The sequence below is a fragment of the Lontra canadensis genome, unplaced genomic scaffold, assembly GCF_010015895.1.
Source record: "Lontra canadensis isolate GAN:19392208 unplaced genomic scaffold, GSC_riverotter_1.0 scaffold19, whole genome shotgun sequence".
Taxonomy (NCBI): domain Eukaryota; kingdom Metazoa; phylum Chordata; class Mammalia; order Carnivora; family Mustelidae; genus Lontra; species Lontra canadensis.
Genome location: NW_022631013.1, coordinates 16,153,528 through 16,167,034, shown reverse-complemented (window position 1 = coordinate 16,167,034; position 13,507 = coordinate 16,153,528). Strand labels below are relative to the sequence as shown.

The 13,507-nt window shown below is 38.3% G+C and overlaps 1 protein-coding gene across 1 annotated transcript in view; it reads left to right on the top strand.

The window, feature by feature from the left end:
* Nucleotides 1-13,507, top strand: part of ERP44 (endoplasmic reticulum protein 44) — a 92,722-nt gene that overhangs the window by 60,283 nt on the left and 18,932 nt on the right. Inside the window, exons 5-9 of the mRNA XM_032860708.1 lie at nucleotides 2,625-2,809; nucleotides 4,057-4,172; nucleotides 6,599-6,656; nucleotides 8,242-8,358; nucleotides 12,675-12,786. Of these exons, the coding sequence (XP_032716599.1) occupies nucleotides 2,625-2,809; nucleotides 4,057-4,172; nucleotides 6,599-6,656; nucleotides 8,242-8,358; nucleotides 12,675-12,786 (588 nt within the window). The remainder of the gene's footprint in view (nucleotides 1-2,624; nucleotides 2,810-4,056; nucleotides 4,173-6,598; nucleotides 6,657-8,241; nucleotides 8,359-12,674; nucleotides 12,787-13,507) is intronic.

Below are 13,507 nucleotides of genomic sequence, written 5' to 3'. Positions count from 1 at the left end.
AAAGACATCTTTTTCATCCCTTTACATAACAGCCTAGTACTTCCCTGTATGGGTGTACCTCCTGTACTTAAGCAGTCCTCTCTTGATGGCATTTGGGAAGAAATAGTAACTTTTAAAAAGACATTTTTCGTATTCCAGACCACAGCACTGTGGCACTGGCCAGTAGAATTATTTAACTTCATGTAACAGTATTTTTATTAAAACCATTTTCATTTCTACATCACCGCAGACATTCACTTTATAATATGCCAAGTTTCATTATGTGGTGTCCTGGGGACTGAAGGGGCTTTTCATCAGGAAGCTGAAGTTCCTACTTTTTGTTGTATCTCTGGGCTGGTGTTTTTAGCCTTCGTGGCCTTTGCCTTACAGCAGGTGCTTCTGTTTATCTTAAAAGACTTCTGCTTGCTGACGGAAGCACACCCACCCCCTCTGTTTGCAGCACCAACGTAACCTCATTAATTCCTTGTTTAGGTGATAGAACCCACCATTCTTAAAACACCTCAAAGATGGTTCTCTCATTATAACCCATCAGGCTGAAAAAGTGATACATCCACTAGTCTTCTGCTTCAAGAAGTACCTGCTTCTAAATACATTAGTGTCTATATTAAGTATGTGTATATTAAGATACCTTAATATTATTTCAGATTTCTGTGATTTGGTGAATAAAGTACTCTCTTTGGCCTCATATGTAACAGTGGGTCCCTTTTGCTTAGGTGTGTCTTCTTTTCAAAGGATTTTAGTAGTCAAGCACTATTTCCTCCTTTATAGATTTGCCATGGAGTTTACTGAAATGTGCTGTTAGTTACTGAGAACCCATATTCGTACGTAACCCCTAATATATCGGTTTAGCTCTCTGATTGTTTATCCTAGAGAAAACATGAATACACCGGGACTTAACCAAATACTGTAAGTACTTTTCCCTCTTCCTGAGCCATACAAAGACCTTAAAATACTTAGGATCATTAACCTGCTTGTCACCTCTCCTACCCCAGCTTATATGCTCTTGGTGTCATCATGTGTTTAGTTTGTGTCAGACCCCACAAGGTGTAACTGTCATTGTCTCCTATAGTCCGTATTCACTTAGATTTTTAAAGCTGTTATACTGAGTATAATTGACGTACAGTGAACTACGTATTTAAACTGTACAAATTGATAATTTTGACCTACGTATATACCCATGAAACTGTCAGCACACATACGTGTATATTCTCTAGTACACTTGTTTCTACCATAGAATCTCTTAGAAAATTAAGGTGGGGGAAAAAATTAAGGTGGTCAGCAAAGCCTTATTGCTGTTCTGTTGGTTTTGTTTTGTAGCTACTAGAAATGCGAGGTGGGGTAAGAGAATTGTCATGATTTCTTGTGCCCCCATTTTAGAATTCTGCCCTCATTTAACAACTCAGTTAAGAAAACAAAAATGTGGGACCCCTGGGTGGCTCAGTCGGTTATGTGGCTGCCTTTGGCTCAGGTCATGATCCCAGGGCCCGGGGACTGAGCCCCACATTGGACTCCCTGCTCAGTGGGGAGCCTGCTTCTCCCTCTCCCATTTCCCCTGCTTGTGTTCCTTTTTTCGCTGTCTCTCTCTCTGTGTTAAATAAAATAAAATAAAAACAAAAATGTCACCTTAGGCTACTTCAGTCCACTCTCTGATCCCCTCCATTTTAAAAATTCATTGTATCTTTTATCATTTACATCCATGTGAGTAGTATGGCATTTGAGCTATTCCAGTGCCTAGAAAATACTGATTTCTCATATTTGCCACCTCTTGGAAAAAACAGCAGAAATATTTAAAGGCTTTCACATCCTGATTGAATCTATATCTTAGTAATTGTGATTTCTACAAATGAGATCAGTATACATTTTGATTTAGGTTCTTATTTTTAGATTATATGTACTAATTTTATGGGTGTGTGTGTGTGTGTGTGTGTGTGTGTGTGTGTGTTCTTTTTAAAATCCCCAATGCCTGAGAATATACTGATAGGTCATACAAAGGGACTTTTTTTTTAATTGTTTAGTGTATACGGCTGACTTTTGGGGTTTTATTCTATTAGCTTACACAAGATTTATGTATTTGGATTATAAATTATTCTTCTACTAGCCAAAGAATCTAATATTTTTAGACTTTGAGCATAGTTTTAAATTTAATTTTCCTTTATTAAATGATGTAAGAGATTCTCACAAGTATAAAGTGAGTTGAATAACTTTTCAAAATGGGAATTTTGCACATTCTAATTTTCTGACTATAATAATACTTACTAACACTAAGTTTACTGGGTCATGCATTTGTATTATCTCATTTTGTCCTTAATATAACCCTGTGTGGTAGAAATTATTTCCTTATGCGACAGATGAGACATTAAGGCAGAGAGAGTTGATAGAACTTCCAGTTCATACAGCCAGTAAATAACAAATTTGGGATCTAAACCAGGCAACATATGTCCAAAGCCTGGCCTTTTAATTGATATAAACTTGCCATGATTAATTTTTTTCTCTGACATTGTGAAGGAATTATATGAACCAAAATATTCTCACTAAATAATTGTAGTATTTTTGACTGTTGGACTTATGGGCTCACCTAGACACAAATACAAGAATGAAGTTAACTTTGTTTTTCATTCTTTTAGCTGATATAGCCCAGAGATATAGGATAAGCAAATACCCAACCCTCAAATTATTTCGTAATGGGATGATGATGAAGAGAGAATACAGGGGCCAGCGCTCAGTGAAAGCTCTTGCAGATTACATCAGGCAACAAAAAAGTGACCCTGTTCAAGAACTTCATGACTTAGCAGAAATCACCACTCTTGATGTAAGTTGTTAACTTTACTGAATCAAATGAGCATGCCTGTTTAATTAATGTAAACAGAGTCTAATGTAATCAAAGAATCTGGACATTTTCTTGGAGTTCATTGCAATGGATCTGACATCTACAGACTTAGCGAGCTAAATTTTTCTTGAATTAATTCTCAAGGGAAATGCTCATGTTTTACTGAATCTTTGGATAAAATATGTAGCATACAGTAGAGCTGCACTAATTTAAATTAATTGAAGGCAAAACAAAGCTTGAGTTGTGAAGACATAGAAGTTAATGTCAGGCATACACAACCAAAGTTTGCCTATCTTCCTTAGTGGAGACACTCAGGATATCTGCACTAATGACTCCTCTATTAGCTCTTTGTATAACTTTTAGGGTCCTCTAAAATAGTCCTCCTTAATAAAAACCCTTCCCATTGTATACTAAGTAGTGTTTAAACAAAAAAATGGTATGGAGTTGGAGCTTTAGGTTGTCGTTGTCAGGTTTGAGATTTGACTTTTACCCTGCTTCCACGCTAAGAAGTTAGTTAGCCTTTTATGGGTCCTATCAGAAGACGCAAGGCTCCTGGGTCAGAGATAAAGGGCTTCATTGCTTACATCCCAGCAAACAACGGGAGCATGTTTGCATTTGTCTCCCCTTCCCTGCCCCCGAGTCCTGTGGAGGTGACATGGAGGATCCAGATGGATACCTGTACATGCCGTGGTTTCTGTGGTGGAAGAACTGGCCTCAGAGATTTGTGGTTTCTGACCCAGCAGTAAGCCTACTCTCTGCCTGAGGGAGATCACCTCACACATCAGGGCTGCTTGCCGTGAGCACAACCCTGAGGGACGGCCTGGGTAAAGAGTGGTCAGGGTCCTGCATTTAGCTGCACCTACCTGTGTAGGAGTGTGAGAGACCCATGGAGGAGTCTCTACCAACAGTCACACGTTATGAATCGATGTATTATTTGAAGAATAGTCACCTTACTTTGGAATTCATCACCTTATTTAGTAAAAGATTTTCATCGATCAGTTAAAATTAAACGCTAGAAGGAAATGTTTATGATTATATTAGATGGGAGGTAAGATTGTTTTCAACCTAATGTAATCTTTAATAGTTTTGGACTAGGTGTTAAAATCCAAATATGTATTTATAGTGCTACGCCATTTGTAGATAATGGAACAACAGCTGGGTGAATGAAATAACATGTTTATAGCATCACTATGTATGTTTGCAAAATAATTACATACTTTATTTTACAGCGCAGCAAGAGAAATATCATTGGATATTTTGAGCAAAAGGATTCAGAAAACTATAGAGTTTTTGAAAGAGTAGCAAATATTTTGCACGATGATTGTGCCTTCCTTTCTGCATTTGGGTAAGTGTCTTAACTGAGAGTGTGTTAGTGGCTCTACTTGGCTGCCATGTGACATTCTGGTTGTGTGTGGTTATTTTCTGGAGATGATCTCTCCAGACGTGATCTCCATTCCCTTACAGTCACCAACTAGTCTTCCTTACACCTATCTTTGACTTCTTTTTAAGAGTTTAAAAGTCTATTTATTCTTTCTGTACTGTATTCTATTTCAGAGTATGGGTGAGTGGAAAAGAATGGATAAGTTAACAACTGCCTCTCATGCTTTTATTCAGCTCATTTACTAACACTATTATGTGTTCACACAAAGTACTAACTTGGGGTTTCCAAACTGAAACAACTCCTAGTCTTTCTCATGAAGAGGCATGGGCTTCGTTGTCTTGATTAATCTTTGGCACTCTACCACCTTTTCTTCTGTCTTCCCTGTTCCAGAGGAACAGTACTTTAAGGTTAGTCTCTTTCCTCCTGTGTTTGTAACCATCCCTCCCGGATCCTCTGTGACATTCATCCAGCAGTTGTCTTCGTTCTCCTGTGTTTTCACCCTGACCATTTTCATGACCTATTTTCTTTTGCCAAAAACATGATTCTCTCTTTCCTGACCTTTCTCTTCTATCTCTTGAGCTATAATCTGGTATCTCTTTTCATTTCTAAATTTTTCAAAGATTAGTTTATGGTTGGCCACCTTGAATTTCTTAAACCCCAACCAGTGAAAAATCCTTACCCTTTGGAAAGCCAGCTTTTGCCTGCGTTACTCTCGTGAGACTTCTCTCTGCACAGTCACAAACGCTTCTTAATTGCCAGGTCCAGTGGCCTTTTTTCAGTCTTTAATCCTCTTCGGTTTCTCAGAAGGCTGGGACAGTCAGCTACTCGGGCCTTTTTCTGCTGTGTCTATACTTAGGCTACCTTGAATCCCCCTGGCTTGCTCCTTCCTTTTCTGACTTTCCCTCCTGTTTTTTCCTTTCTCTCTCAAAATGGTATCATTCTGTAGTTCTTCCCCTTTTCACTGGGGCTTATCGCCATTGTCCTCTGACTTTTTGCAGTATGATTTCTCTCTTTGCTTTGGCTCGTGAGTGTTAGACTCCATTTTAGTGCATAGCTTGAGTAGATTCCAGGTTTCTGGCACAGTCTGTCCTTTCCATTTTGTGACCTTTGTCCTTGTAGTAATGCTTCTGTAGATTTTGTGTGTGTGTTCTTGTGAACACTATCAGTGATTTTGGGACATCAGTGTAGGAGTAAATAATAGAGAACTTCTCCCGGCCCCAGAGACCCCGCTTTGTGTGCGGCTGCTCTCCGGCCACACGGGCCCCTTACTGGCTTCCTCAGACACAGCAGGCGCTTTTGCAGCGGGGCCCTCGCCCTTACTATCTTGGCGTCTAAAGTGCTTCTCCTTGATCTCATCTCCTCAGGAAGAGCTTTCCTGGTAACTCTCTATAAAATAGCACCATCATCCAACTTGTCATTCTTTCGCCACTTAGTTTTCTTCAGAACACCTTTTTTATGGGTATTTGATCATCCAAAATAAATATATCTATTTGCTTCTTTTATTACCAAAATGTAAGCTTCGTGAGAACACAAGCGCTGTCACTTTTGTTTACTGCTGTGTACCCAGTGCCAAGACCATACCTGGTACAAGGAAGTGTGCTTAGTAAATAGTGAGTGAGTGAATGAATGAATGAATGAATGAAAGGAGTGTGTTCTTCCTTCGTTCAGTCTTGGTTAAGATCCCTTGCACCTCCCTCCTGTACTGCTCTAGTCAGAAACTAGAGATAAATCAGTGTTCAAGTAACCCAAATATAATTTAGAGAGAGAAAAAAGTTGCCATTCAACTAAGTATTTGTTGTAGAATTCACTCACCAAACATTTATTGGGTACCTATTATGTGCTGGATACTGTACTGGGGCATAGGAAACAATGGTGAACAAATAAAAAATTGGTTATTGGAGAATTATATTCTAATGATGGAGATGATTTCAGTTCATCTACTTTTTTTTTTTTAATAAGTTTTGGTTTTAAAGAGTAAAAAGTAGAGAATTCTGATTGATTCTGACTTAGAAGCAAGTAATGTGTTTTTGTGATTGATCTATATGACCACATTAATGACCTTGACCCCCAGTTACTGGAAGCAGTCTGGTGTCAAAAATAGCTTTTTGGTGCTAAAGCTGCCAATCCAAACTTATAAAATATTGAGTCACAAAAACAGCTAACTAAAATTTTCCTTTAAAAAAAATCTGCCTCATATTAAAGTTTTCCTTTAAGTACATGCATTTGTTGGTATTGCATAGTCTTACGAGGAGGAAAGATGATGACGGGTATATATTTCAAGTCATTATTACACATACATTGCAAAACAGTCAGCCAAATCTGTTTCATTCAAGTATAACACTGCTATTATTATTCTTAAAAATATTATTACTACTACTTTCTTCTATTAGAGCTGTTTCAAAACCAGAAAGATACAGTGGAGACAACATAATCTACAAACCACCAGGGGTAAGTTGTTATTTCTTAGTGTGTATAATTTTAAATATAATTTAAATACATGTATAGTATAATCTATAGTTTTATACTTGTTAATTCACAGAATCATTGAATTTTAGTGTAGAAAGGAACCTTAAGGCGACATCTCGTACTAATTCAAACCTTTCGAAGTAAAGATGGGGACACCTATGCCCAAAGTTACATAGGGTTTTAGTGGCCAAGCTGGGACTAGAGATTTCCTGATCCCCAGGCCTTATCCATCTCTCTCTTTTACATTCATTATGAGACCCAGATTCCAAAAAAATGCTTCAGTGGTCTGTGATCATCACTTCTACCTGGGTCCGACCAGCCAAGCTCCCAAGTCCTCTGGGGTTTAAATTAACCTGATACTTGCCAGACAACAGGGAGCAACTAGGTTGCTTTTAAGCCTTGGCTAAGAAGTTAAGTGTATCTGAACTTAGAAGCAGGTCCTTAGGCCCAGACGATGGTAGCCACAACCAAGAGGCAAAAATCATGGTGTTTGTTATCTCAGTTGACCTGCTGGTCTGTCATTGCAATTTTTCATACATGCTCAGATGGAAAACTGTTGGTATTTTTTCGATTCATAGTTTCATTTTAATGTTGTTTGCAGTGTCTTGATACACTAAAGGTTTTGATTTTTATGTAGTCCTGTGACTACAGGAATGAATGAATTTTTTGCTTAGAAAGCTCATTTCCTATTCTGAATTCAGATAACTGTTCGCCTATATTTTCTGCAAGTGCGTTTCATTAACAGTAGGTTACATAGTGTGACTATCTCCAGATTATCAGCATCCAGTACCATTGGCTTATAAGTGCACGGGCTCGGAATGAGACTCCATTTTAGTGTCAGATCTGCCACCTTTCTAGGTGTGTACCTTCGGGAAAGTCTCTTAGCTTCTCTGTCCTTTGGTTTGTTCATTCATAAAAATAGCTGTGATTACACGAGTCCTTGCCTTATGGGGATGTTTCAGGGATTCACAGAGTGAACACATAGAAAGTGCTCACAACCAGCAGCGCTTGTAAGTCTACTTACACGTATACAGTAAGTTTACTCCGTTAACGGCAGCTGTTATTTTTGTTGTCACTTTAAGCACTTCATAAATACTGATTTTGAGTGAATTGTGGAAAGAGATACTGTAGGTAAGTAATATTAGAGATAGCAATGCCTTAGATTTATATATATATGTAGTATCTTATATTTCTCAAGGCCTTTTCCTTGGAAGTTTCCAAATTTTCTTCTGACATTTTTAACTCTAAGGGATAGCTGAGTTAATTAATTTGGATAATTATTTTTCACAATGCCCGCCATTGGTGAAGATACTGATAAACAATTAATTGACTCAGATCTGAGGAAAAGCAGAAGGCTTAAACGTCACGGGTTGGATAACTAGGCCTCTGATAAATACAGAATTTTACAGCTCTCTTTTCTTGGAAGTTCCATGGTTTTTGTTTTTGGGGGGTGGTTTCGTTTGATTTTTGTACACCCTGTAGATTTTCTGGGCTCATAGATGGCTTTGAGAATGTGTTTTTGCTAGCACAGGTTAGATTTAATTATTTTTTCCCGCTTTTGTAACAGCATTCTGCTCCAGATATGGTATACTTGGGATCTATGACAAATTTCGATGGGACTTACAATTGGATTCAAGATAAATGTGTTCCTCTTGTTCGAGAAATAACATTTGAAAATGGAGAGGTATGACTTTCTGATGTGTGTTGTCTTTAATTCACATTTCTGAAAGAGCAAGCTTCCTCCAGCCATCTTACTATTTGCTACACATTTACCACTTCTAACAATCATACAGTGAACAGAAATATGCCATAGCCATTTCTGTAATAGAGGCCACTGGTTCTTAGCCTTTGCAGTCCCAGAACCCCTCTCCATTGCATTTCTAGCAGTAGCCTTGAAAATGAATTGGACCATGCCTCTCAGGTGATTCTGATACTCCCCCTTGGTTAAGGGGATGCCCTATAGAAGCAGTGCTGTGCACATTTTAGTTAGAATTAATTATATACAGTGAATAATCTTTTGCCATAAAAAGGTTTTTCTGGTTCCTGTCTATCCTAAAAGATGAAATTGTGTTCTTTCATCGTAGTAATGAAAGCAGTTATCAGATGTTACCTTATAACTGTCCTCAGTGATCCTATGCTCCTGAAATAAAGTCCATCCAAACTCTTACAATTCCCACGAAAACAAAACACAAAAGTCTAATATTGGAGGAACACGTACAAAGAGCTGTGTTGTCTATGAGGCACATAAGAGAGCTTTGCATTACACATGGAAGAATTTTAAGTGTATAGTTTAGGTTTTAAATATATAGTTGAAATTTTCACATAGCTGTATAACCACCACCTAGTCAGGGGTCGGCAGTTCTGTCAAGAGTCAGGTGCTGAATATTTTAGGCTCTGCATACATATGTGGCCCAGAAGCAGCCTTGTAGGACATCTGGGCCTGTGCGGGTACGTTGCAGTAAAGCTTGCTTGCTTGCGTCTTTCCTGGTTTGTCGAGGGAACGTCTGGCTACTTTTCTCCGTTCTCTAGGCTTTGGGTATGTTTAGCTGAATGTATTTGTCTATTGCTTTAGCTTATTTAGACCTCAGAGGCCTAGAAAGATTTAGTAACTTGTCACAATTACTCATCTGCTTTGGTAGTTCTTTCTCTCTCTCTTTTTTTCAAAATGTACATTCTCTTCTTTATTTTTTCATTAATTGACTTTTAAATTAAATTTTCATATTAGTTTCAAGTGTGCAGTACAGTGATTCAGTAGTTCCGTACATCACCCCATGCTCACCGCAAGTGCAGTGCTTAATTAATCCCTAGTGCCCGTTTCACCCACCCCCCCAACCCCTTCCTTCTGCTAACCATCAGTGTGGTCTCTATAGTTAAAAGAGTTTGTTATTTGATTCGTGTCTCTTTTTCCCTTTGCTCGTTTGTTTCTTAAATTCCACACATGAATGAAATCATAGTATTTGTCTTTCCCTGACTGATTTCACTTAGCCGTATACCCTCTAGATCCATCCATGTTGTTTCAGATGGCAAGATGTCATTCTTTTTATGGCTGAGCAATAAGTGTATGCACACATATGTATACATACATACATACATATAGTACATATACCACTATCTATAATCTATGCATGCTGCCTCTTCTTTATCCATTTACTTGTGGATGGAACTTGGGTTGTTTCCATAGATAGTTTGGCTGTTGTAAGTAATGCTGCAATAAACATAGGGGTGCATATGTCTTTTCAAATTAGTGTTTTTGTTTTCTTTGGATAAATACCGAGTAGTGGAATTACTGGGTCATATGGTGATTCTATTTTTAATTTTTAAAGAATATCCATACTGTTTTTTACTTCGGCAGTTCTTACAAAAATAGTTTCTAACACAGAGGCAACATGTATAGACCTGGAAAAATCTTCAACAATAAATAGGGCTTCTCTGCCCACCCCCATAGTAGCTCACACATTTTAGAATCTCTCTTTTAAATCTGAATTCTTTAGATTTTAATTACATGTTGTAAACCACTACCCAAAATCATATAAACTATAAGGAAAGATTTGTTATCCCCTAAATTTGGTTGTCTGGATAACCCTCCCCTGGGGGGTTATCTCTTAAGATCGATTTCATAAAGACTATGTTGGTGTGGACACAGGTAAACTTGGGAGCCCAGGCCACATGAACTGTCAGCTACTGTGTTAATGTGTGTAAATTGATACAGCAAACTAATTGACATGGATGTATTCAAACTACTCATCTGTTCATTACTTCTCCTAATAGTTGTTAGTGCTACCATACCTTTGCTTAGTTTAATAAAGCAATACATTATATTTGTTTTTACTTTGAACCTAGCTCTTAAATTTTCTAGAAGGTGACTGCTGAGTCTTCTTTCCCAATTAATATTTATTCAGCAACATCTGTCTTCATTTATTGAGTCATAGGTTGATTGCACAATATCGTGTATAGTAATATGTGAGCAAAAGAGAAGTAAAGTGAGATTCTCTGTTTTTAAGAGGTTTTCGGTCCAGTAGTTTGCATGTACAGGTAATGTAACGTTAAAGACATTCCCCATGCCACATGAGGGGGCACTCTGAAAACATTCTGGGAATTCAGAGGAGAGAATTCATTTTTACCTTTAGCAGAAATGAGGTAGGAATCAGGGATGACTTTCTTAAAGAGGCATTTTGGTCCTGTAACAAAAGGACAAAAAAACTAGAAGTACTCATGGAACTAGGGAAGTAAGAGGAGGGGCCTGTGCATTACTGTTGAGTGGTGAAGGCACTGGTTGGACTTTGCAGTGGCAATCTCAAACAGGAAGTTGGGAATCCAGACTTGGACTGTGGACTGGAGCAGGGCTTGGAGATGGAGAAGGAACCGGTTAGTGATGATGGAGATTGTTGGACTAGTTGAAGTTGCCAGGCTAGAGCAGAGGAGTCCAAAGACAGAACCGTGGGAGTAGAAGCAATGAATGTGTTGTGGAAAGAAAAAAAAAAAAAAAAAAAACTAAACTAAACTAAAGAAATAAAAAGTGAGGAGGAAGAAGTTGTAAGCTTGCTAAAAGATCAGTGTGGTGTTGGGGCTGCAGGGGAAGAGAGATGGAAAGCAACCGCTCAGGAGTGAATGTGCGTTTTCTTCTTGCGGTGGTGTACACATTCTGGAATTGGGTAGTATTGATGTTTGAAAACCTTGTGAATATAATAAAACCCACCAAATTGTACACTTTAAATGATGAATTTTGGGACTCCTGGGTGGCTCAGTTAGTTAGTTCAGCATCTGCCTTTGGCTCAGGTCATGATCCCAAGGTCCTGGGATCAAGTCCCCGATTGGGCTCCTTGCTCAGTGGGAAGCCGACTTCTGTCTGCCTGCCACTCCTGCTGCTTGTGCACACGCGTGCTCTCTCTCTCTCTCTCTCTCTGACAAATAAATAAAATATTTAAAAAAATGATAAATTTTATGGTATGCAAATTATATCTCAATTGAAAAAGGTAAACATGACAAGAAGCTTAATAATTTATTCCGTATATGAGTGTAATGGGCTTCAATACGGAGATGGAAACTAAGCAAACCCATGCCCTAGAAGATAGGTTCCAGTTTCAGTTTTTTTTAGCATAAAGGATGTTTGTGTTTTCTGCTGCTGGCGATTCCTAAATTACAGAAAGACACGCAAGAGGTTAGTTGATGGAAATAATTTTATTTTAATAATTTTATTATGAAGCCCTTTCTGGACTTTTTCTTATGAGTCAGAACCTAACATTTGTCAGAGAGAATAAATGATGAAAATCTGCTGTCTACTCATCACATTTATCTTGATTTTTCCCCAATAGCAATAATACAAATTTTTAAGGCAGTCAGTAATTTTTGAGGTGCTTTCATGTTTGTACCTTGTACAGACACATACACATATATAGTGGCAGGTACTTGTTGATAATGTCCATACATTATGTATTGGTTAAAAGCTGGCTGTCTTGTGGGGCTTTTGTCTTTTGCTCTGAATCAAACACTTTTCAGCGTTGGGAAGTTCTCATGTAAGTGGAGTGGTTTTTGCAATAAACTTTAGAAAAAGCATGTTTCCCAGTCAGATTTATTTGTTCCTGGTACACTCACTCAATTTTTCAGTGTTATTTACGAAGACTGAAAATACTAATCATGTTTACCTCACCCTAAAGTCAACATCTTCATAAAGAACCAGCATAGTTCCTCCTTCGGTCAACTCATTTCTTAAATGTCATGGTGTCATCTAAAAGGAGCTGATAGAACAGCCCAGTGGTTACTTTAAGGCAGATCAGTTCCAGCCCTAGAGCATGACATGTGAGTCCTCTGATTGCCTGGGTACTTGAGGGAGAGGGCATGGGTTCCTTCTTCCCATGAGGCTAACGTTTGTTTACACCATTGAACCTTTTTTTCCTGGCATGTTGAAACCGTTATGCATGTTAACGTGGGTTGGGTTCAGGTTGTTCCTACCTAGAGCAATGGCAAGGCCTGATAATTCTTATTGAATACTTCTGTATACAGGAATTGACAGAAGAAGGACTGCCTTTTCTCATACTCTTCCACATGAAAGAAGATACGGAAAGTTTAGAAATATTCCAGAATGAAGTAGCCCGACAATTAATAAGTGAAAAAGGTAGACAGATTAAGGTGTTTATTTTCAGCCTTTCTTCTGTCCCTCCCCTTCCCCATTACATGCATATCCATGTAAACATATTTGGGTTAAAAATTTAAAAAGTAATGTTAACTCTGTTCAACCCCTGAATTGACATGTCAGCATGGGGGTGGTATGCATTAGTAGAGATATTATGAAGTAGTGGCTTTTAAAACAAACACAGGACCATATTAGCTCCCCCCAAATCAAATAGCATGAAAAGTGGGGTCATGGGTAGACAACGTTAGTTTTAGGTACTTTCTTCCAGCACCTTGATACTTGCCTGGTCCCTTTCTAATGGATAATCCCAGAGAGATCACTGAGAGAATTTACATAGTCTTAACATTTATTTCTAAATGAAAGGAAGTTGACTAGTTCTCTGCAGGGTTCTCCAAACCATCAGAAAGGAGTTTGAGTGGGTAACACTTTTCCTGTGTAGTGAGAGAATAAAGTCAGGGCACTGTGTAGAGCCCTGATCTTATTAGTCAAGTAATAAGTATTTGGGGGCTGAATTATATTAAATGTCAACCAGTAGGTACGGAAGGGCATCCTTGAGGAAGTAAAAATGGGCCCTTGAAAACAGCGCATTGTCAGTTTCATGAACTTGCTCATAACTGAGACCTGGATAGGTAATTGCCCATTCAAGAAAAATTAAAAAAAACTCACCATAGCATTTGAATTCAGGTTGAGTTCATATAATTTC